The sequence below is a fragment of the Peromyscus maniculatus genome, chromosome 8 (genome assembly GCF_049852395.1).
Source record: "Peromyscus maniculatus bairdii isolate BWxNUB_F1_BW_parent chromosome 8, HU_Pman_BW_mat_3.1, whole genome shotgun sequence".
NCBI classification, from domain to species: Eukaryota; Metazoa; Chordata; class Mammalia; order Rodentia; family Cricetidae; genus Peromyscus; species Peromyscus maniculatus.
In genome coordinates, this window is record NC_134859.1 from 28,678,067 (window position 1) to 28,705,072 (window position 27,006).

The window sequence follows — 27,006 nt, forward strand, 5'->3', positions numbered from 1 at the left end:
AAAAGTTTAAATTATAAATACATGTAGTTATATGTTCTAGTTAGAAGCAATATGGGGGGGGGGAAGTTTAATAATTAGGTAAGTCGGTACAAAAGTAACAAGACAAAAGACATTTTAGGATGGGCCCATTTGCTTTCACAATAATCGAGTAAGCACCTTTTCTATAACTTTCACTTTGAAAGGCAATCCATGCTCATTAGCCAGTTGCTTGCTTTTTGATTACATGCTGCAAGACTTTTGGAAGTAGGATACCTTCTTATGTATTCAGTTAACATCGTAACACTCAAAAAAAAAAAAAAAAAAAAAAAAAAAAGCAGACAGAAATACCAGAAGCCTTACTTTCTTAGCTGCAGAGTCATGTTCATATTCAGCTTCAGGGATAAAACAGTGGACCCTCCTGTAGTTCAAAAATATTCTATGAGAATTAAACGCTTAGTCTGATTTAAACTTTCTAAAAGTGTTGATGCTGTGTAAATATACCGTGGCCTCTTTAACCAAAAGTAAGGATTGACAGAGGCTGAGTGATTAAGTGGTAACACTGCCCCTCTGTGAAATGCTTTCTGATGCATTCCAGATTTTGATAGTTAGAGTGTGTGACAGAATACAATTGGCAATGGGACGAGTTCTAAGAACATCAGAGCTGGTGGAGGGAATACCTGGCCACTATGAAACCTTCTCTTCACTGTCTACCCCTTTACATATTAGAGATGTCCCTTTGTGCACATGATGTCATATCCTTGACTTGCAAGCTGGGGTTACCATTCAGAGGGAGTCTTCAGCCAGTACCATGCAGAGGCTGCTGTGCACGCTTCAACTGCATAGGTTGTTCCTCATTTTGAGTGAATATAGCAGTACTGAGAGGAGGCAGAAATGTACTCAATCAACCAAGATGTATGAATATGACACAGTGTTTCACACCTTCCTAAAGTGTCTCATTAGACTATTTTGAGAAATGATTCCTAATTTTGGACTCTACCAGGAATGATGGAACCACATTAGGAGTGAATGTGTAAGGCTCTGGGGTCCCATCTCCCATGCCTCCATTGTAAAACATAGGGTATAAAATTTGAAAACAACAACAACAAAATGAAACAAAAAAAACCACAAACAACAAACAAACAAACAAAAGACCAAATCTGTTAAATTAGAAAAGAAATGTCTTGCTTTTGGGAAGGGTTGTTCAAAACCAAGTTTAGCTGGCCTAAAAATAGATTGTTTTTTGTGTCGTTGCTGTTTTTGGTATTCTATTAGTGAGCATGCAAAAGCCCTCAGGATCCGGGAGTTTATGGCTGATGCATCCAGAAACAGTGTTAATTGTAGAAACTTTCCTGTATCCAGTTGGGGAGGCCAGAGGCTTAACCTGCCTCACTTTGGGTTTTCATGTGTCACTTGAGATATGATTGTGTTCCATGGTTCCTTCAGTGAGGTATTTATCTTTGAGTAGTTAATAAACACAAAACTAGCTCATTTCTTCTTCCATCTCACTCAAAGAGTGAGTTTTTCAAGTGATACTTAAATAATGGAGATCCAATCCCATGTTCCCTGCCCCCACACGAAAGATTTTTTTTTTTTTGTAATTTATTTATTTTTGAGAAAGGCAAACAGAAGTCACATAATCTTAGTATGCACAGATTTAAAGGTGGGATATGTGGAGAGGAGAGGGCCCTACTGCTGATGCCGAGGGAGTGCTGGCACAGTAAATGTAAAGGTTGTCAGATTTGTTCCAGAGCTAGATTTTTTTGTATATATGTATTTGTTTTGATGTTCCCAGCCCTTAAAGTTGTTGATTCCACTTTATTTTCCTCCCATTGATTGTTTCATTATGTTCTACCATGGCTACATAGATTTGATGAACAACTCTTTCAGTTGGTAGATAAACACTTTTTGGGGGGATGGGCATATCTATAAGTTCCCAAGGAATTTACCAGGCCAGCAAAGAGGCTCTTTCATATACCCAGGGAAACAAGCAAGAAGGGACAGAGCAGGTTTATGTCAGGGACTGTATTTCAACAGCTTTCTGTCTTCTTTGGTAACATGTCAAAAACGCAGGTGATTTAAATTTCCTTGCACATAGAGGAATGAAGAAGTTTGGAATTTTTATGCATGATCAGGACCTGTGTTTGGGAAAATGTAAACTCATCACAGTGGAAAATGTGTTGTTTGGAGTCTGGGGGTGAAAACAAAGCTGATGGTTTTGGAGAGATTGCCGGAGCCAGATGGCCTAGTACTTCCCCAGTCTGGCGGCCCAACTGCTCCCTCCTGGATAATATACAGCCATTTGTTCGGGGATATTTACGCTAGAGCTGTTTCCATGTGAATGTTTGAACAGCATTAAAAACGAACATATTAGTCGGGATGCATTTATCGAACTCATATGGCTGTACAGACAGCCTGTTATCTGTGTGTGTGTGTCTTGCTGGGGATGAGGACTATTTGGACATGGACATGCGTGAATTGTTGACATAGGTTTTGGAGCAGGGAAGATTTGGTTTTAGAGAGGAATTAAAATATATATGCTTTTAGAATCAAACTAATGGGCATGATGGTTGCACCCTACTCAAAGTTCTGCTGTGAAAATTAAATGGATCCATATCTGCAAAGGGCTTAGTACAGTGATTGACATATATTAAGTATATAATAAATTAGCTGTTCTTATGATTTTATTATTATTGCTCAAATGAGTTGACAAAGTCAATTGTATCTACTAATGTAGTAAATGCAGTAACTATCTGAGTAGAATATCATTTATAACTTCTAGGGAAAAAAGTTATGTGGAATTATTTGAAATATTTAGTCTGCCCCCCCCCCCCCCCGAGGCATTTGAATAATATAAGGGCTTTTAGTTCTTTCAGACAGAAAGGATGCATCAGAAAGTCGCCTGCACTGGGGACTTGCTTGCCTTTTAGTCAGGGCCTGATGTAACTGAACAGCATAGTGAATATGATATCATGCCTAGCTCACTTTTGAAAACGGGCCTGCTTAGCTGCTGAGCTGGAATTACATCTTTGCAAATTGTTTGCCAGTAGCCAAGCTGCTACTTGAGGCAAAACGAGTTTTTATTTTACTCTACTATTAATGTTAGATTACTGTTTGATACAATTGTTTATGAAATGTCAGATTTGCGGTGTTTTCTTTGGCATGGCTTAATTTTTAACTAGGGTTCTTTTGCCTACTGTAAACGGGACTATATTAGCTATCACTTCTTTTTTTTAATGATAGGCAGTAGAACTTGGTGGGTAAATGTAATAATTGTTGTGCAGTGTGTTGGTACTGTAGGCATCATTGTTGCTGTTTGATTAGCTCAATTCTTAGTAATTTGCTATTATCGATAGCTTATATTTAGAAGGTACGCCCCTGTTTTTTGATGAAGGCAGTTTTTATATTTATGGCCCTTTCTCTAAGGTGACAAATAGACTTTGCCTTTTGTTTGGTATTCAGAAATAAGAGTATCATTTTCAAGGTTATTATTTTGATTTATGTGGGAAATTCAAGTTTTTCTTACCCCTCCTCTCCTCCCTTCCCCACTTGCTTCCTCCTTATTGCAAACCAAGAAAGATCCCTGATAAGAAAAATGCACATTCTCACTGCTCCCTTGATTCTGGTGTGGGACACAAAGAGTTAAAACTATTAGAAAAGTAAACAAAGAAAACCAAGCTCAATTCTCTGAACTTCTCTAGGCATCCTATTGATGTATGATCCCGGTGTATGCGCACAGTGTCGTTTTCCTTTTGCTGTGTGGTCTTTATCCGTAGTAAGTTTCAGTGGACTTTTAAGCCTCGGTAATGTTTTGGAAAAGCCAGGGATGAACTATACTCCAAAGAGGCCTTTTTAAAGAGTGGCAACTGAGGCAAGCATGGTCCAGAGACTGACTGATTCTCAGAGATGTCACACATTGATTTATAACTAAGCGTTTGAAACGAATGGTGTTTTCTCTTTGGACAGCAATATTTCCACTACTGCTGTTTTGGGAGGGTGTGAAAGTTTTAACAATGCCTACGTTTTCCTTCTTTAGTTAATTACTTAAAAAAAATATGGTTCAAAAGACAATCTGAAAACGAGGAGAGGCTTAGCAGGAACTTGTATTTGTTTCTGCCTGCTTGTTATTTTCTGTTAGAGGTTGACATTTGGAGAGGAGAGACTACTGTTACATTAGAAAATCAGGTCTTCAAATACGACCGGTTTTGACATCTTATCTCTTAGTAGCGCCAGGTTTTGAAAGTTGAGGTGAAGTTATTGCTATTTACTGGTTTACGTTTCTTCCTGTCCAAGCATCCCTACTGCCTTGGGGGATTTGTTTGCTCTTGGTAGGATTAATGTAAACATTATTTTCTGCTTGATACTTTATCTTTTGTTTCTATGGTTATAAACCTCAACTTGATTCACCTTCAATGATTTATTTAAATAGCGCATTTTAATAATTTCTCTTGCTCTCCTTCCCATCTTAGTGGTGGCTCCCCCATCCTCACTTCTGATAAACACATTGATTTATTTAAGCCAGTGCTGTCTGTCGCTCTCTCAGCAGACCACCTTCCTCCCAATGAGCAGACACATGATTTACTGTGGAGTATGACAATGAGCCTTCTTCTCGGTGCTCCATTGTCTGGGTCCTAAACCAGCTGTCTGTTAAAATGGTTTCACTTAAAATAGTCAATGCTGTTTATATACCCCTGGGATCTCCCAGCTGATCCAACCTCAACCAGCTTGCCTCAAACCCCGCAGAAGCATACATTTAAATTAGGAAGAGAAGCTGAAACCCCCAGTGCTCCCCCCACCAAATTAGTGTTAGAAGATACCTACTTTTGGGGTGTGTGTGTTAACGTCTAGATTTGCTCAACTGTGAACCAGTCTTGCTGTGTGTGCTAAATGTAAACAGTGAAAATGTTTTTAGTAGAGGAGCAAGCTAGAGGGAGAACTTGGAGGCAAGGAAAGAAAAAGGAAGGCTGAAGTCTACCTTAATGTTACTGTGACATCAGAGCTATGCAAATAAATCTATCACACCCTCTTATACCAGCTCCCGTCCAAATGTTCATTTCTGAAACTCTTATTTTCTGTGTGTTGTATGTGTATATGCATGCATACGTGTTTTCAGCAAGTCTTTTCAGTGATTAAAAAAATCTGTAGTTGTTTATCTACAGTATTAGGGGGTGTTCTGCCTTTGAATCGCACAGGAAAGCTTGCTCCCTTAATGTGACAGCGCAGTGTACTCTAGAGACAGGAATTTTGTCCTTCCTGGCCCATGGCAGACTTCTACTCTCTTTTATTGCAGAATTTCCCAGAAGCAGTAGTTCTTTTTCTGCCCCTATGCATTGAGAACTCGTCTTTTTCTATCTAGGCCCAGGGAGAGGGAAGACAGAAACCTCAGATTCCAGATCTCCCCAGAGTTCTTAATTATTTCTGAGCAAATCCAAACTCTCGGTTTCATTTTTCTATGCTTGATTTGGTGAAAGATTCTCTGTTTTGACTCCACTGCCAGAAGCAGAGTGGTAGCTTGGTATTTGGTAAAGAGATGAGTTACAGAGGGGGTGGGCCTGTAACAAGTGATGCTCAGTTACCAGGGGAAAAACATGGGACTTCTGGGAGTCCCTGTGATCCCCTGCGGGGGGGGGGGGGGGGGCAGTCCTCACCAGATTTGCCTTGCAGCATAGTATTAACTGGATATGGTCATGGCCCCACTCATTTCAACTAGTAGCCTTGGTAATAATAATAATAGTGTTTATCTCATCCAGAAAGATCCAAAATGAGATCTTATATAACTGATATGCCTTCTACCCCTATCCCTGCCAAATAACACAATTTCTTCCCCTTCCCCCACCCCACCTTTCTCTCCGTAGTATGGAAACTTTACTGGTACCTGTGCACTGACTTACCAAGTTACTTGTTTCAGTTTAGCAAGGCAAACACCGAAGTTGAGGCAGAGGCTATGTAGAGTCTTAGAACATGTAAACAACTTAGTGATACTAGGCGATAGCACAAATTCATCATCAGATTTTTTTTAGCACCTTGCTTGAGAATCTGATCACTAATTTACTGTGTTTTCTTTCTCCCTTTTTGATTTTTTTTTAAAACAGTGATTGCAGAAAATAAAGCAGATACATAGAAGTTTTTAAAAACTATTAAATGTATTTATTATTTAGTTCATGTGCTCAAGTGCACACACATGCTCATGTATGTGTGGGGGCTCATGAGTGCCACAGTGCATGTGTGGAGGCCAGGGGACAACTTGTCAGCTCTCTCCTTCTGCCATGTGACTCCCCAAGATTTAACAGATTTAACTTAGACTACCAGGCTTGTTGGTGAACCCCCTTACTTGGTGAGCCATCTCACTGGCCACAGTTTCTGGTTTTCAGAATATTTTAATTAATGCATTTTCTTTTTCTTTCTCTTTCTTTCTTTCTTTCTTTCTTTCTTTCTTTCTTTCTTTCTTTCTTTCTTTCTTTCTTTCTTTCTTTCTTTCTTCCTCCCTTCCTTCCTCCCTCCCTCTCTCTTTTTCTTTCTCTTCCTCCTTCCCTCCTCCTCCTCCTCCTCCTCCTCCTCCTCCTCCTCCTCCTCCTCCTCCTCCTCCTTCTTCTTCTCTCTCTCTCTCTCTCTCTCTCTCTCTCTCTCTCTCTCTCTCTCTCTCTCTCTCCAGACAGGGTTTCTCTGTGTAGATTTAGCTGTCCTGGAACTCACTCTGTAGACCAGACTGGCCTTGAACTCAGAAATCTCCCAACCTCTGCTTCTTAGGATTAAAGGTGTGCAGTGCGCCACCACACCTGGCTGCATTTTCTTGAGTAAAGAAATGACTTGGGAATTTGAAAGAGTCATTTAAGAATATAGGAAGGAGGGCCAGTGAGAAGGCTCAGCAGGTAAAGGTGAGTTCAATTCTTGATCCCCACATGATGGAAGAGAGAACCAAATCCTGCATTTTATCCTCTGACACACACACACACACACACACACACACACACACACACACACACACACACAAAATGGCACATGCCCCCTACACAATATAATAAATAAATATAATAAGAATAAAGGAAGAATTATGTATGCATGCTGAAACTAGTGATTAAAGATTTGAAACATAATAGGACATTAACATAATGCAAGTTATTGCCCCAGAAAACAGTTATGAGGGACTAATAAAGGGTAAAATGTAGTATTATAGTGTGCAAAGCTGACCTGTGGTCACTGGTGGATGGTGGGCATCACCATAATCAAATGGTCAGAGTTTATGTTGCTAATAAACTTGTGGATAATAGAACCTAGTTCAGAGAGGACTCAGTGTCACCCTGTGCTGTTGTCCTGCCTTAAAGTCTAAGACTGTAATACGATCTGGAGAAATCCAGACAAACTGAATAGAAGGATGTTCCACAAAGTAACTGGTCTGCATTTTCAATAATGTCAATGCCATGAACTCCAATGACTGGAGGAGATTCAGAGTGAAAGGAGACATGACAGCTGAGCGCAGTGATTAGTACTGGATTTGCTTTTGCTGTAAAGGACATTATTAGGTAATTGGTAAATCTCAATAAGGTCTGGAGATTAGATTATTCTATTGTATCAATGCTAATTTTCTTATTTAGATAATTGTGCTGTGATTATGCATGAAAATGCCTTGTTTTCAGGAAATGCATGCTGATATATTGAGGCCATATCTGCAATTTGCTAAAAAGTGATTTAGGGAAAAAGAGAAAAATAGGAAGCAAATTTAGTAAAATGCAAACATTTGAGGAATCTGGGTAATGAGTATCCTACCCTGGACTTCTAAATATATTCTCTCAACCTTTCTAGAAGTCTACAGTTAAAGGAAAAACATTTTATTTTTTTTTAATACAAGGTTATGATGAGTTAGCCATAAAAAATAGTTTTGATGGGCCAGTGGTAAAAAAATGTGCTTTCCCCCCCACCACCCAAGCCTTTTCCCTTAATTTTTAATCTGTTACAAAGTTTGCTTTGCTTTGTGTTCAGATACTATGATCAGGTCATGATCCATGGATCTGTCTGCACTGGGTTTTAAGTCATGGAGGTTCTGTCTCCAAGTTCAAAACCAAAGTACACGAGAAAGAATGAGAAGTTAGGTACAGAAGTACTTTCATGCACCCTGTAAGCACACGAATAATCTCTGGCTAATTTAAATAGCTTTGTCACTGAGAAACTGAGGGTTCTGTGAATGTGTGAAAGTAATTTTATTAACAATTTGAAGCTGTGTTATATTAGTATTATGCAGTGATACAGTGTTAAGTGAGTTAAGTGTATGCTGATGCAGAATCCTGTTCTACCAATAGCACTGTGTTTTTCTTTGGCTGGGATAGTAACCTGTAGATCCATGTGCAAGCTTGAGGTTTTGGGAGACTGGGTGGGTGTCCTGAAGCAAAATGTGATTTTTCAGAGAGAGGGAGGGAGAGAGAGAGAGAGAGAGAGAGAGAGAGAGAGAGAGAGAGAGAGAGAGAGAGAGAGAACAAAGCATTGTGGCTGGTGGTTTAGGATTCTGGATTTTGAGAATGAGACAGAATTCTTCGTTTAGGGAGCTGACTGTGACTTCATCCCCCACACAGCATATGCTGGCAAGTGTTCCTGTTTGGGTGGGTGTACACTCTACACTAGCACATGTTTTCAGCCTCTTGGTAGGAAGAGGGTTTTTCCCCCGACAACATCGCTACAGAAATGACAGAGTCAGTCAACAGACTGCTTAGTTTTTCCCAAACTTGTTTTCTGCTGCCTGCCAGTTAGAACACTAACTGTTGGATTTGGTAGTAGTGGAGAGGCAAATGTGTTCTACAGGATGATCAAACCCACATGCTTTTCTATATTTGAAATACAAAATATTGTAACTTCTTCAGCCTTCTGAAGCTTCCCTCTTTATTGATTAGGCTTATTTTTATTCTGTATGGAAAGAGAATTATGGTTGTCTTGACAACAGATGCCCATCACATGCACTGATCCAAAGATGTGCATAATGAGGTGGCTGATAGGGCAGAGAGGATCGCATCCTATTCCACTCAATTTGGGCTGATCCTGAGCAATGTGTCCTGAAATAATCAGCCCAGTGAGGCTTTTTGCTCCTAAAAGTTAATTGGCCCCCAGCAGGGGCAAGGCAGCGAAGAACAAGATTGTTACAGGTAATGCTCTGCTACTTGCTTCTATTTTTAGCTAAAAACATGTCTTTAATTTCAGGCCATAGTGTACGAAGGCCAGGACAAGAACCCTGAAATGTGCCGCGTGTTGCTCACACATGAGATCATGTGCAGGTAAGAAATTTCTTGCTCTCTCTCTCTCTCTTTCAAGTAAAGATGAATTTGGATATCAAATCTAGGCAAAATCAGTTCTATTGGTTGGGTATATGTTTATTTTGCTCTTAGTAAATAATCTAGAAGAAAGGATTCTTAGAGACATTTGACAGTGTCAGGGATTGAGGCAGTTCTCAATTATTTATTACATTTCATCTTGGAGGACATCAGTTTGCATTTTGATACTTCACTGTTCATGGCCATAGAGTCATGCCCTCCCTCATCCTTCATGGTGGAGTCAAATACAACACAACCTGTTCAGTGGTGACATTTGCACCCAACTTCATGCTTGGTAAAACGAGAGTTCACTTGAAGCCGACAGAGGCTCCTGGTTGGGTCAACTTGAAAGTCATAGTTCCTCCTTTTGAGTTCTACTTAATGTAACCCCCATACACAAGCCTCATTTCTTCTTAAACTGATTTCTTTCTTTCTTTCTTTCTTTCTTTCTTTCTTTCTTTCTTTCTTTCTTTCTTTCTTTCTTTCTTTCTTTCTTTCTTTCTCTCTCTCTCTCTCTCTCTCTCTCTCTCTCTCTCTCTCTCTCTCTCTCTCTTTCTTTCTTTCTTTCTTTCTCTCTCCTTGCATTTGGTCCTTGAGTTGTCCTGTTCGTATCTGAACATATAGTTACTATTTCTTGGAGGTAGTGAGCTTTGAGATTGAGGGAGGCTAGTGAAAAGGAATCCCTAAGAGGTCTAATAATTTATGCTCCTCACATATGAGTCTTTTCGCTTTCCACTGTAATCATGCTGAAGTGGCATCTGAGACCACATTCACCTCCATGGCCTCAGCCAGGCCTGCACAGGAGAGGGACCAGAGCAGGGGGCAGCCTTTTAACTTGTGCTCTTATTCCTTGTAAAAAAACCTAGCGTTTTGCTCCCAGTATCTCTCAAGTAATTGGATAAAGCAGGAAGATGCCACTCCGCATCAGATGAAGGCTCCTAATTGCTTTGTTAGCTGAGCAGGCTCTCCCTGGCACAATGTGTGCTCGGCTGCTGAATGTCATTGACCAATCCGAGTGAGTCTTCAGCAGCTGTTTCGGCATGGGCAGCCCTCATCTACTGCTCATGGACTCTTCTGGAAAAGAATCTCAAAACCCTACAGGTGGAAATAGAATTGAAAGCGCTTCATGTGTTTTCCGAATGAAGTCCCAAATATTAACATTTGGGTCTATAAAAATTCCATTTTCCCCTTTTTAAAAATATACTTTTGATTTATAGTTCGAAGATACAGAAGAGTTTCACACATTTTGCTTTAGTGATTTGTAAAACTCATTAATTATTCTAAAAACTAGGTTGTTTTTGTTCAGATTTAAAACAGTAGCAGAACATCCCCCAAGTGATGTGGGACTCCTTACATTAGTGGCAAAACTTAGTTTTATCCTGTGTGTATGAGCTGGATATAATCTAGCTGAGTGGTACCTTTCAGAATTCAAGGAGCAAACCCATTTTGAAAGCAGTAAAACCTGACCTTGTCTGTATTACTACTTCCCCAACCATTTCTCTATTATTTTAGCTTCCTACAATTAGCATGCCATTAGGCTGAACCCTCCATGTAGAGCCGCACACGACTGTAGCAAAACAGGAAACAGGAAGATGGATTTCAACCAACAGGCCAAGCACTATCTATACATCGTCTATTTGCATTTTGTATCTGCATATGTTTGGATTATGCTGGAGAGAATTCTATTCTTGAACTACTTAGAGATATATTATGCCTTTCATGCACAGGCCTCCCCTCTATTAATGCAGTTTATATTTCCCTTGTTTTTAAAATTCATTGGTCCAAAGTGCTTTATGATGCTGGTTGGTGTGCTTTACTGCTGGCATTCCCTCTATTTCTCAGAAACATAAAAATAGCAAAAATAAAATTCTCAAGCCACTGAAGGCAAATGATGCTGTTTGTACCGCGTGGCTAAGAGGGAAAAGCCATATTCCAAATGTCATCTTGCTAATGTTACAGATTACGGCTTTCCTGGCTGCCTATAGATGCGGAAGGGGTACTGTTTGTTTACCAGGCTGCCATGACCCCATTACACAAACCTGTCATCTATTGTGTGGCTAACAGTCTTTTAAATTGCAAATCTGATGCTCTTTAGGGGGCGTCAGGAAAAAAATTCTCACTTTCCATACCATCCTATTTCTCTTGATTTCTTGCCTGTTGTAAGTGGAAGTTGGGATGTGCTGAATTTGCACCAGGGGTGCAAATGCAGCCTCAATTATAAGCATAAAATTAGAATCTGTTCACCATTAATCAGCCTGGCTAATTGCTATGCACCACCATTAGCCATATGGTGTGAAAGACAGCTTGCTCTCCCCAAGATGAAATTTCTTCATTGCAGACATGAAATAGTGAAGGCCCTGGATTTGAAAATAGCTTGTTTTAGATATTTAATTTCTAAACAACTTTCTGCTGTGCTTTCTATCAAAGCTAACGGCATAATAAAACTTTGCGTTGATGTCACAAAAGCTGTATGTTTATAGTGTGCTGGCTATGATGAAGGAGACAGAGAATTTCGTTCCACAAGAAAGGGTTTGGTGCATTCTGTTCATCACAAGCAAATGTAAGGGAAAGGAAAAGATAAGAAAGCAAAAGATAAGGTGGTGTCTCAGGTGTTGTAAATTAAGAAGAAGAAGAAGAAGAAGAAGAAGAAGAAGAAGAAGAAGAAGAAGAAGAAGAAGAAGAAGAAGAAGAAGAAGAAGAAGAAGAAGAAACCAAACTATTGTGTTTTGTGGGGAAGGTGACCCCTTTATGTGAGATGGCTAAAGGAACTGACATTATTAGTTCATAATTGTTGACTCTTGGAGACAATCCCTCTTTGAATTGATGATGCAGAGCACTTCTGTACCACTATGAGAGAACCTCTGCCTTTTGGTGAATTGGAATCTATCACACCAATTGTAGTGATGAAGTTCTTAATCTAAGAGGACTCAGTGAATCCTTTTTTTTTTTTCTTAAAGAGTAGGATTCCATGAGGGGTTTGCTTTATGAGCACCCTAACTTCTGTGTCTAAATGGAACCCAGCTTGAGAGGGGGACTTGGTATCCTGCTCTCCAGGCAGGCCTAATACACAGGTGTTCATTTCTAGTATCTGAGGAAGGCAGGTTATAGGCACCCACACTAGGGAAGAATTCTTGCTTATTTTATTATTTTATTTTGTAGAAGAACCATGAATCTCAGGCTAGCCTGCTTCCTCTTCTGCTTCCTTATTAGGCTTTTTCTTCCTTCCTTCCTCTTTTCCAGGTTTAGGCTGATTTCCTCCTTCAGACACCCACTTAAGTTTGTCTTTTCCAGGGAAGTGCCTCTGGCCCTTGGCCCAAGTCATATGCCCTAGTGAGCGGTCCAATGGACCAGGTGCTTTTAACTTCATAGTACTCTGTGCCTTGCAATGACACCTTACTGCCTGCCTGTCTTTATTCAGCCAAGCCCCTTAAAGGCCGGGAAGGGACTCAGTTTTCCTCCATGCTTCGGCTGGCCCAGTTGTGAAATGGGACATTAATGCTGTTTTGTAGAGTAGGAGTTAAGGATAAATGCCATAGTCTCTATAAATTCTTATCATGATGCCTGGCAGAGTCAGAACTGAAAGCCTGTTATGATTTGAAACAATATTAATAGAAGCAGTCGTAGAGGCATCATTGGTGCCTGGCCAAGTATTAGGTATTTTGTTGCTCAAAATAACTGTTGGCAAGAAAATATTGAAAGGAGGTTTAGTGTCTATAAAAACCTAGGTGTACCTGTTTCATTATGGTTGTGGTGGTTATGTGTCTTTATTTTTTAGTACCTACTATGTGCAAGGGCTTGTTGAGTTTAGAGCAAGCTAGGAGAGCTTGAAGTCGGAAGCTTTACGCAGCCAATTAGCACTGGGCAAAGGTTCTAATGTGATGGAACACTTAGGCAAAGGACTATGTCAGTTGAGAGGGAGGATGAACTATTTGTAGATGGGTCATAGCAGTGGGAATGGAGAGAGATGAGATGGGAGAGGGATTTTAGAGGCTGCATTTAGAACAGTTTGTGAGCCAGGCAGTGGTGGCACACACCTTTAATCTCAGCATTTGGGAGGCAGAGGCAGGTGAATCTCTGTGAGTTCGAGGCTAGCCTGGTCTACAAAGCAAGTTCCAGGACAGCCTGGAAGAGAAGACCCTGTCTCAAAAAATCAAAAAAAAAAAATCAAAAAAAAAAAAAAAAGAAAAAAGAAAAGAAGAAGAGGAGGAGGAGGAGGAGGAGGAGGAGGAGGAGGAGGAGGAGGAGGAGGGTTTGTGGTCCAGGCAGGATTGCTTTGTGGAGGTATATAGCTGTGCAGAACTGTGGCCTGGAGCTGGGAAGAGGGAGTTGGTCAAAGATGACCAGCTTCAGACTATGCTTTTCAAAGGTGAGAGAGAACTGAAACTGCATGGAAGGTGGGATTGAGAAGTGTGGAAGAGCAGGAAGAGAGGAGAGAATGGTTCTATCTTGAGAGGAATGATCACATTGAGTAAGAAGGTCACACTATAGAATTAGGAAGACTCTTGAGTCTATGGGACTCAAGAATGAAAGAAAGGGGCATCAAGGTAGGGAAATCAGCCATGGGAGATTCTAGTGCTGGTGAGATGTAGATGGGTAAAGGAGATAAAAAGCCTCAGGTCACTCGTGACTCAGGAAGTAGATTCATGTAGGTACCCTGAGGCTGGCATCACACTTTTTAATGGACCCAACTGGCAAGAAGTGGTGACCAGTCTTACAGGAAGAATGCTGATCAGTGAAGGAATGAAGGAAGATTAGACAATGTTTGAAAGCACAGAAAAAAAAATCAGTCAGGAAAGCAGAGTTCCAGATATGGACCCCATCAATTCACAAGGCCAAGAGTGCCCTGGTAAGACAGACTGGGTGAAGACTGCAAGGTTGAGTGCTTGAAGATCGAGTGTTCTGAAAACAGGGAACTTGTAGTACGTGCAGGAGGGTGATAAAGGACACAAGAGTCAATAGGTCAGATTCCTTCAGAACTTATCCCCATTGTAAGTATTAATCAGGTTGTCTGGTAATTCACAGAGCCCATGCTCTGGTCACTTTGGCTAAGGAGGGTAGGAATCTTCATTTTTATTGAGATGCTCAGTTTGAAATGACTCCTTAAGCAAAGAGTGGTTGCACCTGTCTGTAATCCCTGCACTTGGGAGGCAGAAGCAGAGGATCACTGTAAATTCGAGGTTAGTCTGTGCTGGATAGTGAGTTCTGGCCCAGTCAGAGCTGCCTCACAAGCCTCAGATCTTAATTGTCCCTATGTACTACCCAAATGGCATAGCATATATCTCCAGTGGCAAGAGGCTCTTCTTCCAGAAAGAAGTTATGTGCTTGAGATGACGATCTGCAGGCACCAGGACTAGGGAGCATTCAGATGTTTCCTGCCTTGATTTATGAACCAGTGAGTCAGCTCACTAGACATCTGCCACCTGTGTTAGGCTGCTAAGCAAGGGACTCCTAAGTCTGCTCTTTCTCTAACTGTGCAGAACTAGTTGGGAGCTACACGGTTCCCGCTGAGGAAGAGGCTGCTGTTCTGAGTCTCCCGTTCATGTAGCCCACACCAGGTGTGGGGGACTTACTGCTGTGACTGGCCACATGGCCGTCCTGTCATTTGGGTTGCAGATTAAAGAAGGATGCAAAGAGTAGTGGCACCTGCTTGCTTTTTTTGGGATCCTGATCTTGGGCAAATCAAATTAGGCAAGCCCAAGTCCCCTCCCTAGATGCCTGCTGCAGGGAGCATGTGCTGAGCCTGAGCAGGCACAGATGGCAGGAGGCTGAGAGATGCTGTGTGAGTGGATGGGGGCCTCAGGCATGCTCACTCTGTTTGCTTTGATCAACGTGGTTCCTTTTCCCTCTAAGTACTTCTTCAACTGTGTCATTTACTGGATTGCCTCACTATAAGCCCTCTTCTGCCTAAACATTAGTAATTTCAGCCTGTCCCTCCTGGTTAATGCATGCCTTGGGTGTAGTGGAGATCAGTGCCCATCTTTCTTTGTTTGACTGGAGTGGAAAGAAATGCATCAGTTTAGACTGTCTTCAATGGTAGTCTGTCAACCCTACCTCCTTTCCTTTTAGTGTATAGAGTGCCATGGATATAGAGGTGCATACACACATATACACTTCCAGGCAGGCACACACACACACACACACACACACACACACACACACACACACACACATTGCTTGTACATACATACAACTATATGATGCAGCAGTGTGACCCAAGAAACAAGAACCTATTTAAGCTAGTTTTAATATTTTGTATAAACTTTTCTTTCTAAGTGTGTGGTGACTTCTATTTTTTCCTTTTTCTGTTTTCTTGATTCTCCCTACTTAAATCCCATTCTGGCCTTTTCATATGCCCGTGTCTTTGGGTCTCTTGGAGTCACAGCAGAGAGATGGTAGAATTCATCTTTCTGTTACCCGGGCATCTTTGTGTCATGGAGATGAGGGCTCTGCATAAGGTGAACAACCTCTCTGAGGCCAAGAGTGGCATTTGTTTGGAGGAGGTGGTTTGGTGTGTGGGATGGGATAGAGTGCACAATGCCTGACAAGGCAGTCAGCTTTGCTTTTTTCCTGCCATTCCCCCAGTACACCACACTTATTCATAAAGTTGTTGATTAATATTCATCCACTCATTCAATCATTTATTCATTGAGTCATTTAATAGCTGAACTCTGATATTCTATCTCAAGCTTTATGCATGGGGTAATTGATATGGACAGTTTCTACCTTCATGACACGGATAAATTAGCAGAAGGGGAGGATGGAATGGGAAAAATTCCCAAATAAAATGCCCCAGTACATAAGTAACAGGTTGAGCTGTGTTGTAGTAAATGCCCAAGAGAAAAACATCTTAATTTAGCTTAAGGGTGAAGTGTCAGGTAAGCCAGGGCATCTACACTGACTTCCAAGGGCCTAGGAAAAGTGGTTGAGAACCGAAGGACAGGAGGAATGCCCAGCAGAAGCTTGCCTGGCCTGGACTTGAGGTCTGATGGAACAAGTCATGTTAGAGGGATCGCAAGTGGCCCATGAGGCTGGAGCTTGGCAAGTGGAAAAGAAAGGGTGACAGGTCAGTGGCCTGGCACTATGCCACACTGTGGCTTTATTCAAAGTGCAATGGGAAGCAGTTCAAAGGTCTTAGACAACGCAATGGCACAGTCCCCGGGACATTTCAAAAAGATCTGCTGGATGAGACAGATCTGTTAGGTAGAGTCAAAGTGGAGACAACAAACCCAAGAGGGAGGCTTTGCAGTACTCCCATTAATAAATCCAAGTGACTGGACCGAAGACAGTAACGGTGGGTAGGGAGAGAAGTCCTGGGCTTGAGTGGGGGTGGTTGGGGGGCGGCTCACCCACTGTTACAATCAAGCAAACTGGAAAAGTTCCCCTAGGACATTTCACCCAGGAAGGACTGTGGTGGGGGTGCAGCTACCAAGGGTCTACTTGTTTTGAAGAGAAGGAAGGAGAAACAGGCTTTCTCCCCCATCTGCTTTTGACAGTCACTCCCTCTGCATAGCTCAGGCTTCTCAGACTTGGAGTAAGGTCAGGGTATAAATACAAGGGTGACCCTGGTTGGGTTCTTCATTGGGCCAGCTATTCTTAAAGATGACGCTAACCTGACAAGCTGAGAGAACACTGGTGGAGGGGATCAGCCCTCAGGAATAATGAAGTTAGGTTTTTGGATATTATTTTATACATTTTGTGTGTGCATGTGCATGTGTATGTATGTATGGGTGTACATATCATCGTGCATATATGGAGGTCAAAGGACAACGAGGGAGTAGCTTCTCTTTCCACCCTGTGGATCATGATCGGTTCAGGTCTTCAGTCTTGGTGGCAAGCACCTTTTATTGCTAAGCCATCTTGCTGGCCCCTGGAGTTGAGTTTTAAGCTATTTATTTTGTGCACATGCCAACTCCTAACATTTCTTCTCCCCTGTGCCTTTATTGGTCTCTCATAGTGTGACTTAATAGTGGAACAGAACTTGGGCTCAGAGAAAAGAGCTTCCTCTGAATCAGAACGTGACTAGGTTGTGGGGGAGCTAGTGTTTTTCAGCTGGGGCTCTGAGAATGGAGACACAATTCTTTTTATTGCCTTCTGAAAATAAAGACTGAGAGCAAGCTCCAAGCTGATTCATCTCTCAGAGATTCAGTGAAAGAGAAGAAGATGTCTCAATTTTGGTGAAAGACTTATTATGCTTGGAAATATTTCTGGGTCTTGAAAAGTGAAATTCAAGGTTTGGTAGTCTCTAAAAGGTATCTAAATTTAGTGTGTGTGTGTGTGTGTGTGTGTGTGTGTGTGTGTGTGCAAGTGTGTGTATGTTTGTGTTAGTATGTGTGTATATTTGTCTGAGTATGTGTGTGAGTGTGTGTATGTGTATGTGTTTGTATGTGTGTGAGTGTGTGTGTATGTTTGTGTGAGCACTGTGTGAGTGTGTGTGTATGTGAGTTTGTGTCTATATATGTTTGTGTGAATGTGTGTGTGAGTGTGTGTATGTGTGAGTATGTGTGAGTGTTTGTTTATATGAGTATGTATGTGAGTGTGTGTGTGTGTGTGTATTTACACACATTAGCATGTATAAGAGGGACAGAGAAAAGTACATATTTTACTTATGGTATGCTGTGGAGTCCAGTTCTTGACCAACTGTCCACCCTTCTTCATTGATCAAGCATGTTCTTCCACATTGTAGTCCTGGGTGGAGCCCAGCCAGAGGACAACTTGTTTTTTACAAGCATATTTCAGATGGATAATTTTCTTCTGAGGGTGGGTATTTTTCAGAAACATGACATTTTCAGCTGAGGGTTGTATATCTCAGGTGGTAGAGTGCACGCAGGAAGCCCTAAACTCAATCCCCAACACCGTAGCATAAAGTGGGTATGTACCTGTAATCCTGGCCAGCACTAAAGAGGCAGATGCAGGAAGATCAGAAGTTCAAGCTTAGCTACATAGCAAGCTTGGAGCTGGTCTTGGATGCTGAGGACCCAGTCTTGAAAGAAAAGAAATACATGATTTTTTTTATTCACCCCTTTAAAATACCTTGGGTTTCAAATTATCTGTCTATGAATGTATGTATGTATGTATGTATGCATCTATCTATCTATCTATCTATCTATCTATCTATCTATCTATCTATCTATCTATCTATCTATCTATCTATCTAAACCCAGCAGTCTCAAGGGCACAACAAAATAGGATCTGTGTAGCAGGATTTCTTTGCCATGGCTGTTCTTCCTGTGTCCAAATGTTTACAATCAGGGGTGTGCTAGCCAATGGATCCGTTGTCCCCGATTCTCTCAGAAAATTGAAGTGGTGGCCAGTGCAGGCCATCAAAGCCAGAGGACTGAGGATGGACTCTGCACTTTTTCTGTCTCACTTTCTCCTTATCTGGATCACTATGTGTTGCCTTTATTCTCAAGAAGATGTTCCAGTGCAAACCGTCATTGCTTTCGGATTTTTGAGAAGGTTGTGGTTAAAGGAAGTGCCACCCATCAAAAAGAGGAGAAAAAAAGAATCCATTTAATGCAGAATGACTAGAGAGGGAGAGAGGGAAAGAGGAGAGAGAGAGAGAGAGAGAGAGAGAGAGAGAGAGAGAGAGAGAGAGAGAGATCACTCATCCTCATTATTGACGCCTTCCACACAATTAGTGTGTTCTTGAGGGAAGAATGGTTGATCCACCCACGACCCTGAATATTCTCATTGGGTAGACGTAAGAATACAGTACTTCACATTGAACTCTGCCAATACCCGGGTAGTGAAGGAGAGACCCCATCTTAGGGCTGCATTCCTGGCTCTGCAAGAGCCCTTTCCCCTGTCTGTCCTCTGAGCAGGGAGAGGTTAAGCCTGGCCATTAACCCCTAAGTGACCCAAATAGAAATTTCTGTTCCTAGGATCCGTTGATTGCCAGGTATAGCTTTGTGGTAATTCTAGCATTTGCGACCCAGCAATTCGAACCTTCTGTCTGCTTAAATGATGATTTTACGTTGTAATGGTTGGTACTAAATCCTTTCGCTTTTGCTCCATAGCCGCTGTTGTGACAAGAAAAGCTGTGGCAACCGAAATGAGACTCCCTCAGATCCAGTGATAATTGACAGGTAGGGACCACTCTTCTTTCACTGGATTCTTAGTCTGCATTATAATGAAACACCTGCTTTGTGTCGCTCATGGGCGAGGGTTAGAGATGCATGTGGCTGAAGTTTGCCTGTGGGTCCTGACTTACACTGCGTCGAGTGCTGGTGATTTCTGGGACAACCATATGGAATGTTCTTTGGAGGCCTGTTTCTTGGATGGCTCTGGTTTTGTGTCTGATTAATGCTCATAAAGTAATATATATATGTGCGTGTGTGTGTTCATTCCTCACTCTGTGTGGTTCAGTCCCCATGGTGTATCAGGAAGCTTCAGAAATAAAATAATAATAGTTTTGTGATTTATGAAATGTGGTTGGGTACTTATAAATATTTAACTTTTATTTGAAAAATGTTTGAATCATTATCACTTTTAGCTACAGTAGTTCTGTTGGACGTAATCCATCTACATTTTAAGGTTTTATTTATGCATAAAAGCAGTTTAAAGAGATCTGTGAACCAAGATTTTTCTACTGTTATTTCCGGGCTTGATTGCGGCTCACACAGTATTGTAAGTTGATTAATTTATCCTGCTTGTCTTAATTATTGTGTTTTTAAACAGATCCATATTACTAATCTGACATGACCAAGTAAATCACTGTAGAACAATACATCTGTTTCAGTTCGTCAGTGCAGTTATGAGTTAGTGTGCACACATTATGCAGAGTGGCATCCCAAATATTCATTTCACATTTTAATTATTGAAATTCATTGTATGGAAACATGTATGATAAACCACTCGTTACATAGCATTACTCATTGAGAAGTAAATGGCCTGGAAGCTTTATAGAGACTGTCAATTGTCAGCTAGGAAAAGAGCTAGCATCTACTCACTGTGGGAAAAAAAGTCTTCATTCAAATGAAGCAGATCCCTTCATTGAGCAAATCAACAGCCAAATGAACATCCCATTTTGGGCTTTGATAATACTGTCTTAGACAACAGCAACACAAAGATGCAACAAAACAATCTGTCAAATTCCTCATGTTTTTAAATTTTGACATCATTTTCCAGGTAAAGATACCTAAGTATCTATTTTGTTCATCTTAGTTTCTATCAAAAGACTGTCGGCTATGACTTCCATGAGTCTTCAGGTTCTTAGCTCAATATTGATCACCAAGTAGCTTTGTAAAAGTTTCAGTTTAGTTGAGTATTCTAGTCAGAGGTCTCATGCTAATATAATCACGAAAAAATACATATTTGATATGCATAATAACATCTTAATCCCAAGTTAAAGGAGGTGAAGGTTCAATGTACGGTGATGTTGTCTGGTGTCCATTGAATGAGAACGGCATGCTTATCAGAGAGAGTAGATATATCATTCATAAAGTTGTATTTTCTGCTATGGAAGATAAAAATCTGCAAACGAACAAGGTCAAAGGCTGCCGGTGTCATTTGTGTATAGCTTTCGGAGTACTGCTTTCCTTTTTAAGCAAGTATTTCTTACTATTATATTAAAAAGAAAGCATCCCATCAAAGAGCCAGCCTAAATATTCCCCAAACTTTGAAATCATAAGCATTCTGTGGTGCCTCATAGTCCTTTTCGATCTATGTGGTGACGAGGACCTACCGTACCACCCGCAATGAAAACACTTTTTTTTCCCCTCTCTCTCTTTGCTTGTGAATGGGTTAAGCTTTAAAGTTCTTCATTTGGTTTTAAGCTGTGACTCTGATGCAGAAGGCTGATATGACTGTGGTTTGAATAACATCTGATTTTGACCTGTTCCTGTGGGTTGCGATGGCAGGAGAAACTTGACTCAGCAGCGCTGTAATTAGCCCGCCCCGTGTTTTTGAAACAGGATTGTGTTACCTGGATTGCATTAGTGTGGCTTCTATTGTCGCCGCCTTGCATCTGTCCCAGTAGGGTACTTAAAACCGTTTCTTGGCTGGGGGAGTTCAAACAATTTAGGCAGAATAAGTCTGCACTTTATGCTGTTGGTGGCTTTAGAGATATTGTTCACGACATCTATCCTTTTCATTCCCCACCCCACCCCCACGCCGCTTTCGGTTAGACAAAGTAGAAAACCTCGTACAGTTAGTTTGATTTCTTGAAGGTAAGGGCATTTTAAAGACGTCTGAGACACCCTGGATGTGTTCAGATCCCAATATACATTTATTTGCTGGTGTTTGCCACTGTCTGACATGGAGTTGTCTTCTCAGGCGATGAGACCAGTTGATAGGCAAAGCTCCCAGTCGGCTATTTTTGTTTGCATGTGAGTTTTCAAAGTTATTTGCCCCTTCAGTTTGCCAAAGGTTTAAAAACTAAACAAACCTCCAGTCTTGTCTCCGCCGATATGTGAAAATTCTCTTTCTAATAGCGAGGGATGAAAACCACAAGAACTTAGGCAAGGAAGGACAAAACAGAAAATATTTTTCAACTGCACAAAATTGCTGCAAAGGGGAAAAATATGATGGCAGCGGTGTTTGAATTTCAGTTTCCAATTTCATTCCCTGTTACAGATTGCATAATATCTATTACGTGCTTAGGGTTTGATTTGCCTTCAGATTTATGAATATGAGTCCCCGAGCCTGCTGTGCTCAGTAGCAACAGTCAGTTCTTACAATATGCATACTGTATGTAACATAGGGCCAAGGGGGTGGGCTGCGGTGGCCTTAGGAGTTACCATAGCTTGAACACACAGTCACCTCTTTCTGAAAGCTAATAATTTCTAGCTTGACCTTCAGAATTTGGAAGAACACTGCTATTTTTATCAGTCAAAAGACTTTTAGCAGTGATTATTCAAGAAAACTATTTATAGTGTAGATGGAAGAGGCTTTCTGGTCACACAGCACTGGCACAGGGCCAGCCATTTCTGTGTTAAAATTTGGCTACATTGTTTGTTGCCAGTGATTTGGAGACCAGTTTGGCAAATTTTGTGTGTGTGTGTGTGTGTGTGTGTGTGTGTGTGTGTGTGTGTGTATGTATATGTATATGCATATATATGTATATGTATATATACATACATGTATACACACACATATATGTATATATACACATAAAATGGAATTAACAAAATCAGCAGTTGTACAGACAAGTTTCTATTTCCTTCCAGTGACATGCAACAAAGTAAGAAAATGTGACCCAAATTACTTTTTTCAGTCATGACAATTTGTCAAAATGTTCATTGGAAAATTGCTATGTGGTGTAGGAAGGGTGCATCTGGAGTCAACTGCTAGGTTACATTTCTGCTCAATGCCAAATAGCTTGATTAAGAATCATAAAACCCCAGCCTGTGCCCAGTGATCCAGATATTTGGGCTGTGCAGACATGGGAAAAGTCAAATGTGTTATGTTTAATAGCTGATGAACAGGGACTAACAGCAGCAAATTTCATTATCTTTGAAATAAAGGGCTATGTGTGGTAATTATTGTTAAAGTTAAAAAGCAAAAGATGACTTCCAGTTATTGAACTAAGGTGGAGATTGGTTTAACATCCACACACTAAGTCAGATTTGAATTTAAAAGGTTTGCAATAAAATTCCTGTTTAGAAATTGAGTACATTGTAGTTTTATTACTACACTGGATATCCTTGTGTCCTAACCTTTTTCCTTGGAGTTATCTTAGTTCAATAAATAAAACCTCATTAGACAATTCCCATTTCAACGAGTTTATTAAATTTTGCAGGAGTAATTAGCATAAGCTGTGCTAATTTTTCTGGAAGACTAATGACGGAGGTTCTTAATTAGGTTTACTTTGTAGGAATCAGAAAAGAGAATAGTGACAAAAGTCACCTAGGGTACTCTGAATTGGGAACCCACTTTTTCAGAATCCATGCGACTTCGGTTTCTCTCTGGAAACTTGGTTATTCATGCAGTAAAGACTTTTATTCTGTGTTTAGTTAGCTACAATTAGGATCCTTGCTTAGTTGAAAAATATTTTTTTCCTAGATTTGTCTTGAGGTGGTGAGATAGATGAATACAGATGGCCTTACAAAAATGCCTCTTTCTTGGCAAATTCTACCATATAGTTCCTTTCACAGGATGCACTGATGTTTCTGGCTAGAATATATGTGGGGCAGGGATAGTTCTATACTGTTCTTTAATTTAGCATCAGTGTGATGGATGAAATAGATCAACTAAGAAAATGAAAGCTGAAGTTCTTGGGACTATAGATCCTTAGTGGTCAACACACAGAATTTGTTTTTAAGGGGTAGAAATAATACAAAATAAACTTGTAAAGTGTGTCAGTTAAAACCCAGTCCTCTCAGAATTATGTAAAATGTCGTTCAAGTAACCTGCAAATTTTGGGTCCCCCAAATCCAGCATTTAAAACTTAGATTTTTAAAAGCCCATCAACACATACTCATCTAATGATTTGGGTTTGCTGATTGCCACAATTTTCCATTTTAAGACTCTGCATCTATGCTTAGAGCTAGGAGATACAGAACACGAAGTATGACATTAAAGAAATCACATGACTTTTGTGACACAAAACCACAAGCCTGTTTGGAATTAGTTCAGGCAATACTTATCCAAAGCTCTCCTAAACAACAAACTAACTAACTAACTAACTAACTAAACAAAAAGAAAAAGAACCAAGATTTTTTTTTTCTGAACAGTCTAACATTCTTCTACATCTAGGTTATTTAAGTAATATCAATGGGCTTTTCGATTATTATAATGCAGAATGAAATTGTCATTTAGGAAGTAGCTAGGATGCTCATTTAACCAGCCACAGGTCATTTGAATAGAAAGCGCTGGGCGTGCTGGGATTGTTCAGACAGAAACTTTGATTGAAGGTCCATGTTTTAACTTAAGAGGTCAGGTGTAGAAGCAAGACTTTGCAGAAAAGCAGTATTATCCTATTATTACACTAGCATTCTTGACTAAGTTGTTGCCCACGGTTTTCACATGGTCATGTGACCATCAGAATGAAACAATAGTCACATGTCAACTCAGGACACTCCTAGGCAATTTTAAACATTGGGCATGTGTGAGAAAATGTATTACCCTGAATTTCTGAAGGCATATGGGTCTTCTGTCTTTTATCATTTAAACCCCCAAATCCACGTAAAATGATTTTCTGTTTTTCCTTCTCACAGGTTCTCAATCTGTGGGTCAGGACCCCCACACAGGTCACATATCATATATCATTTACATTACAATTCATAACAGTAGCAAAAATACAGTTATGACATAGCAGTGAAATAATTTTATGGTTGGGGGGGCACCCCAACATGAGGAAATGTATTAAAGGGCTGCCTCGTTAGGAAGGTTGAGAACCTCTTCCTTAGATGAACATGAAGATATGCTTACTAAACGTTGCAAATGAGATCCTTAGCCAGGTTCATAACTTCAGTTGATTGCTCTTTCAGTTCTTACCCTTCCTCTTCATCCTGTCAGTCAGAAGGACCAACCAGCGAGCAGAGAAGTGTTCATCACAGCACACAAGCTGCTGTGTGGGTCACCAAGAACCAGAGGTGCAAATGTATTTCTCAGCACGCTGATAAACCTTCTGTACCACCTCATTTCCTAACTCTGACTGTTCAGTTAAAACCAAAGGAAGAGGAATCCACTCTGGAAAGCTGCCCCAGGCTGGATAATTGCTGTCCTTCTGGTTGCTTGGAGAAGCTTCTATCTTTTAAACAGGGGAGAGTCAGCATCAGCACAGAGCATGAATTTACAGTTGTTTCCTAGCCCTAGTGCATTTAAACATTTGTTTTCTCAGTGGGAATTCACATGTGATTATTAGCAATGAGACTTATGTGAGCAAGTATCATTCTCAATTTTACACATATCACATGGTACCATTCTGAGGATGAGCTGAGCTCTGAACACTTGGGTACGGTTTGCTACTGTGATAAAAAAAAAATTACTAATACAATTAGCTAATAGCAGTCTAGATTCCATTTGCTATCAGCTATTCTCAAATACACAACCAGGATACATTAAAATGCGTTTCAAATATGCTGACAGTAGATCATAATGTGAAGCACTTTTGCAGGGTGTTACACTACAGCAGACACGGTATAATAAGCAGCAGTGGTTTTCCTGTAAAGGAAATTATGGCACAACTTCCAAGAAATGTGTTGAACAGAGCTTCAGGGCATCGGCAAGTGTGTGTGTGGAAGCTGGCCCGTGTGTGGGCTCACAGTGTGGCTTAGCATTTCGCATCATCGTAAGTTTGTTTCTGTAACAGTTTGGGAAAATGCATGAAGGCACTTCGGGCTCCCGTGTCAGTGCCTTTGCACAGCTAGTTGGCGATTATAATTCGTCAGGATGATCAACGAGCTTTTACTTTCAGATAACTTGTTGAGAGTTGAAAACAAGCCAAGCACCCCCCCCCCCCCCCCCCCGCAAAGTGTGACACTCCATTGACAGAAATTCTCATTCCCCACGACCACCAGCACCTGGCCAAACTCTCTAATTAAAAAAAAAAAATTGGCCAGATATAAAACACCCCACTTTAGAAGTTCCAGCCTAAAGAGATGGTATTTTGATCATTTGAATTTGCATGAGATGTTATCTAAAATAGACTACCAATTCTTTCAGCCCATCCCCCCCGCCTCCCGCCCCTCATCCATCTCTTTACAAGCCATGTAACTATACACTGTTTGGGACAGTATAAAAGTGACTCCTATTGCAACCAATGAAATATGGTGAACAGTACAGGTCTGTCTTTGGTTGCGCGCTGTCTTTAGGAGTGTGGGTAGATGAAGATAAATCTCCCTTGCAAACTATTTCTCCAGTTACAAGCCTTTGTCCAGAAGCAAATGAGGGTTTTAATGTTACAGTACTTGTTATAATAGAATTTTAATTGCCTTAATCCTGGTAAAGTATGACACACACACACACACACACACAGACAGAGAGAGAGATACAGAGAGAGAGACAGATGGAGACAGAGACAGAGAAAGAGAGAAAACATTCTTTTTTTTTTTTTTTTTTTATCAAGACAGGGTTTCTCTGTGTAGCTTTGCGCCTTTCCTGGAACTCACTCTGTAGCCCAGGCTGGCCTCGAACTTGAAGAGATCCATCTGCCTCTGCCTGCCAAATGCTGGGATTAAATTCTTAATGGAGAAGAAAGCTAAGCTCCCAAATGAAACAAGAGAAAACTCTACCACATTTTCCTTTGAGGGGCCACTTATAAAAAAAGATGTAGTTTATGAAATTGATTAGGTGGAAACAATCCATTGGCATTTCATCTTTCTCAGATGGACTTTGCCTTCAGTGGAAATACAGTAACGTTTAGTGTGCTTTGGTGATTTTTTTAGTTTTAAAGGTAAAATGCTTAGTTCCAGTTGTGAACACGCCCCCAAACTCACTTGTAACAACTCCACCGGACAAGCTGGTAAATTAGCTAGCTTGATCCCACACAATAACTTCCAAAATGGCCCTCGATGACTACAGCACTGCACTAACTGTTTGGAGCACAATAGTTTCATAATATAATAATAAAAAAAAAGTAACGGTGTTAGGCAACACATCTTTAATAAGATATTGTTCGCGCCTTTGCCATGTGCTACGGGAGCTGCCTCTCCCTCGGTGGGGCTTTTGATTCCTCTCAATAAGATTATTTCAAATGCTCTAATCCTGAGCCATCGACATGAATACAGAAACCCGGTGACATCTAATGGATGCCTCTTAGCATTGCGTTAGCTCTTGCTCCCTTCCTCTTTCTCCT

The 27,006-nt window shown here is 40.8% G+C and overlaps 1 protein-coding gene across 9 annotated transcripts in view; it reads left to right on the top strand.

Moving 5' to 3' along the window:
- Ebf1 (EBF transcription factor 1) overlaps positions 1 to 27,006 on the top strand; it is a 389,332-nt gene that overhangs the window by 6,552 nt on the left and 355,774 nt on the right. For all 9 annotated transcript variants that reach the window (XM_042283866.2, XM_042283865.2, XM_042283864.2 and 6 more), the window contains 2 exons: positions 9,160 to 9,233; positions 19,286 to 19,354. In XM_042283866.2, the coding sequence (XP_042139800.1) occupies positions 9,160 to 9,233; positions 19,286 to 19,354 (143 nt within the window). The remainder of the gene's footprint in view (positions 1 to 9,159; positions 9,234 to 19,285; positions 19,355 to 27,006) is intronic.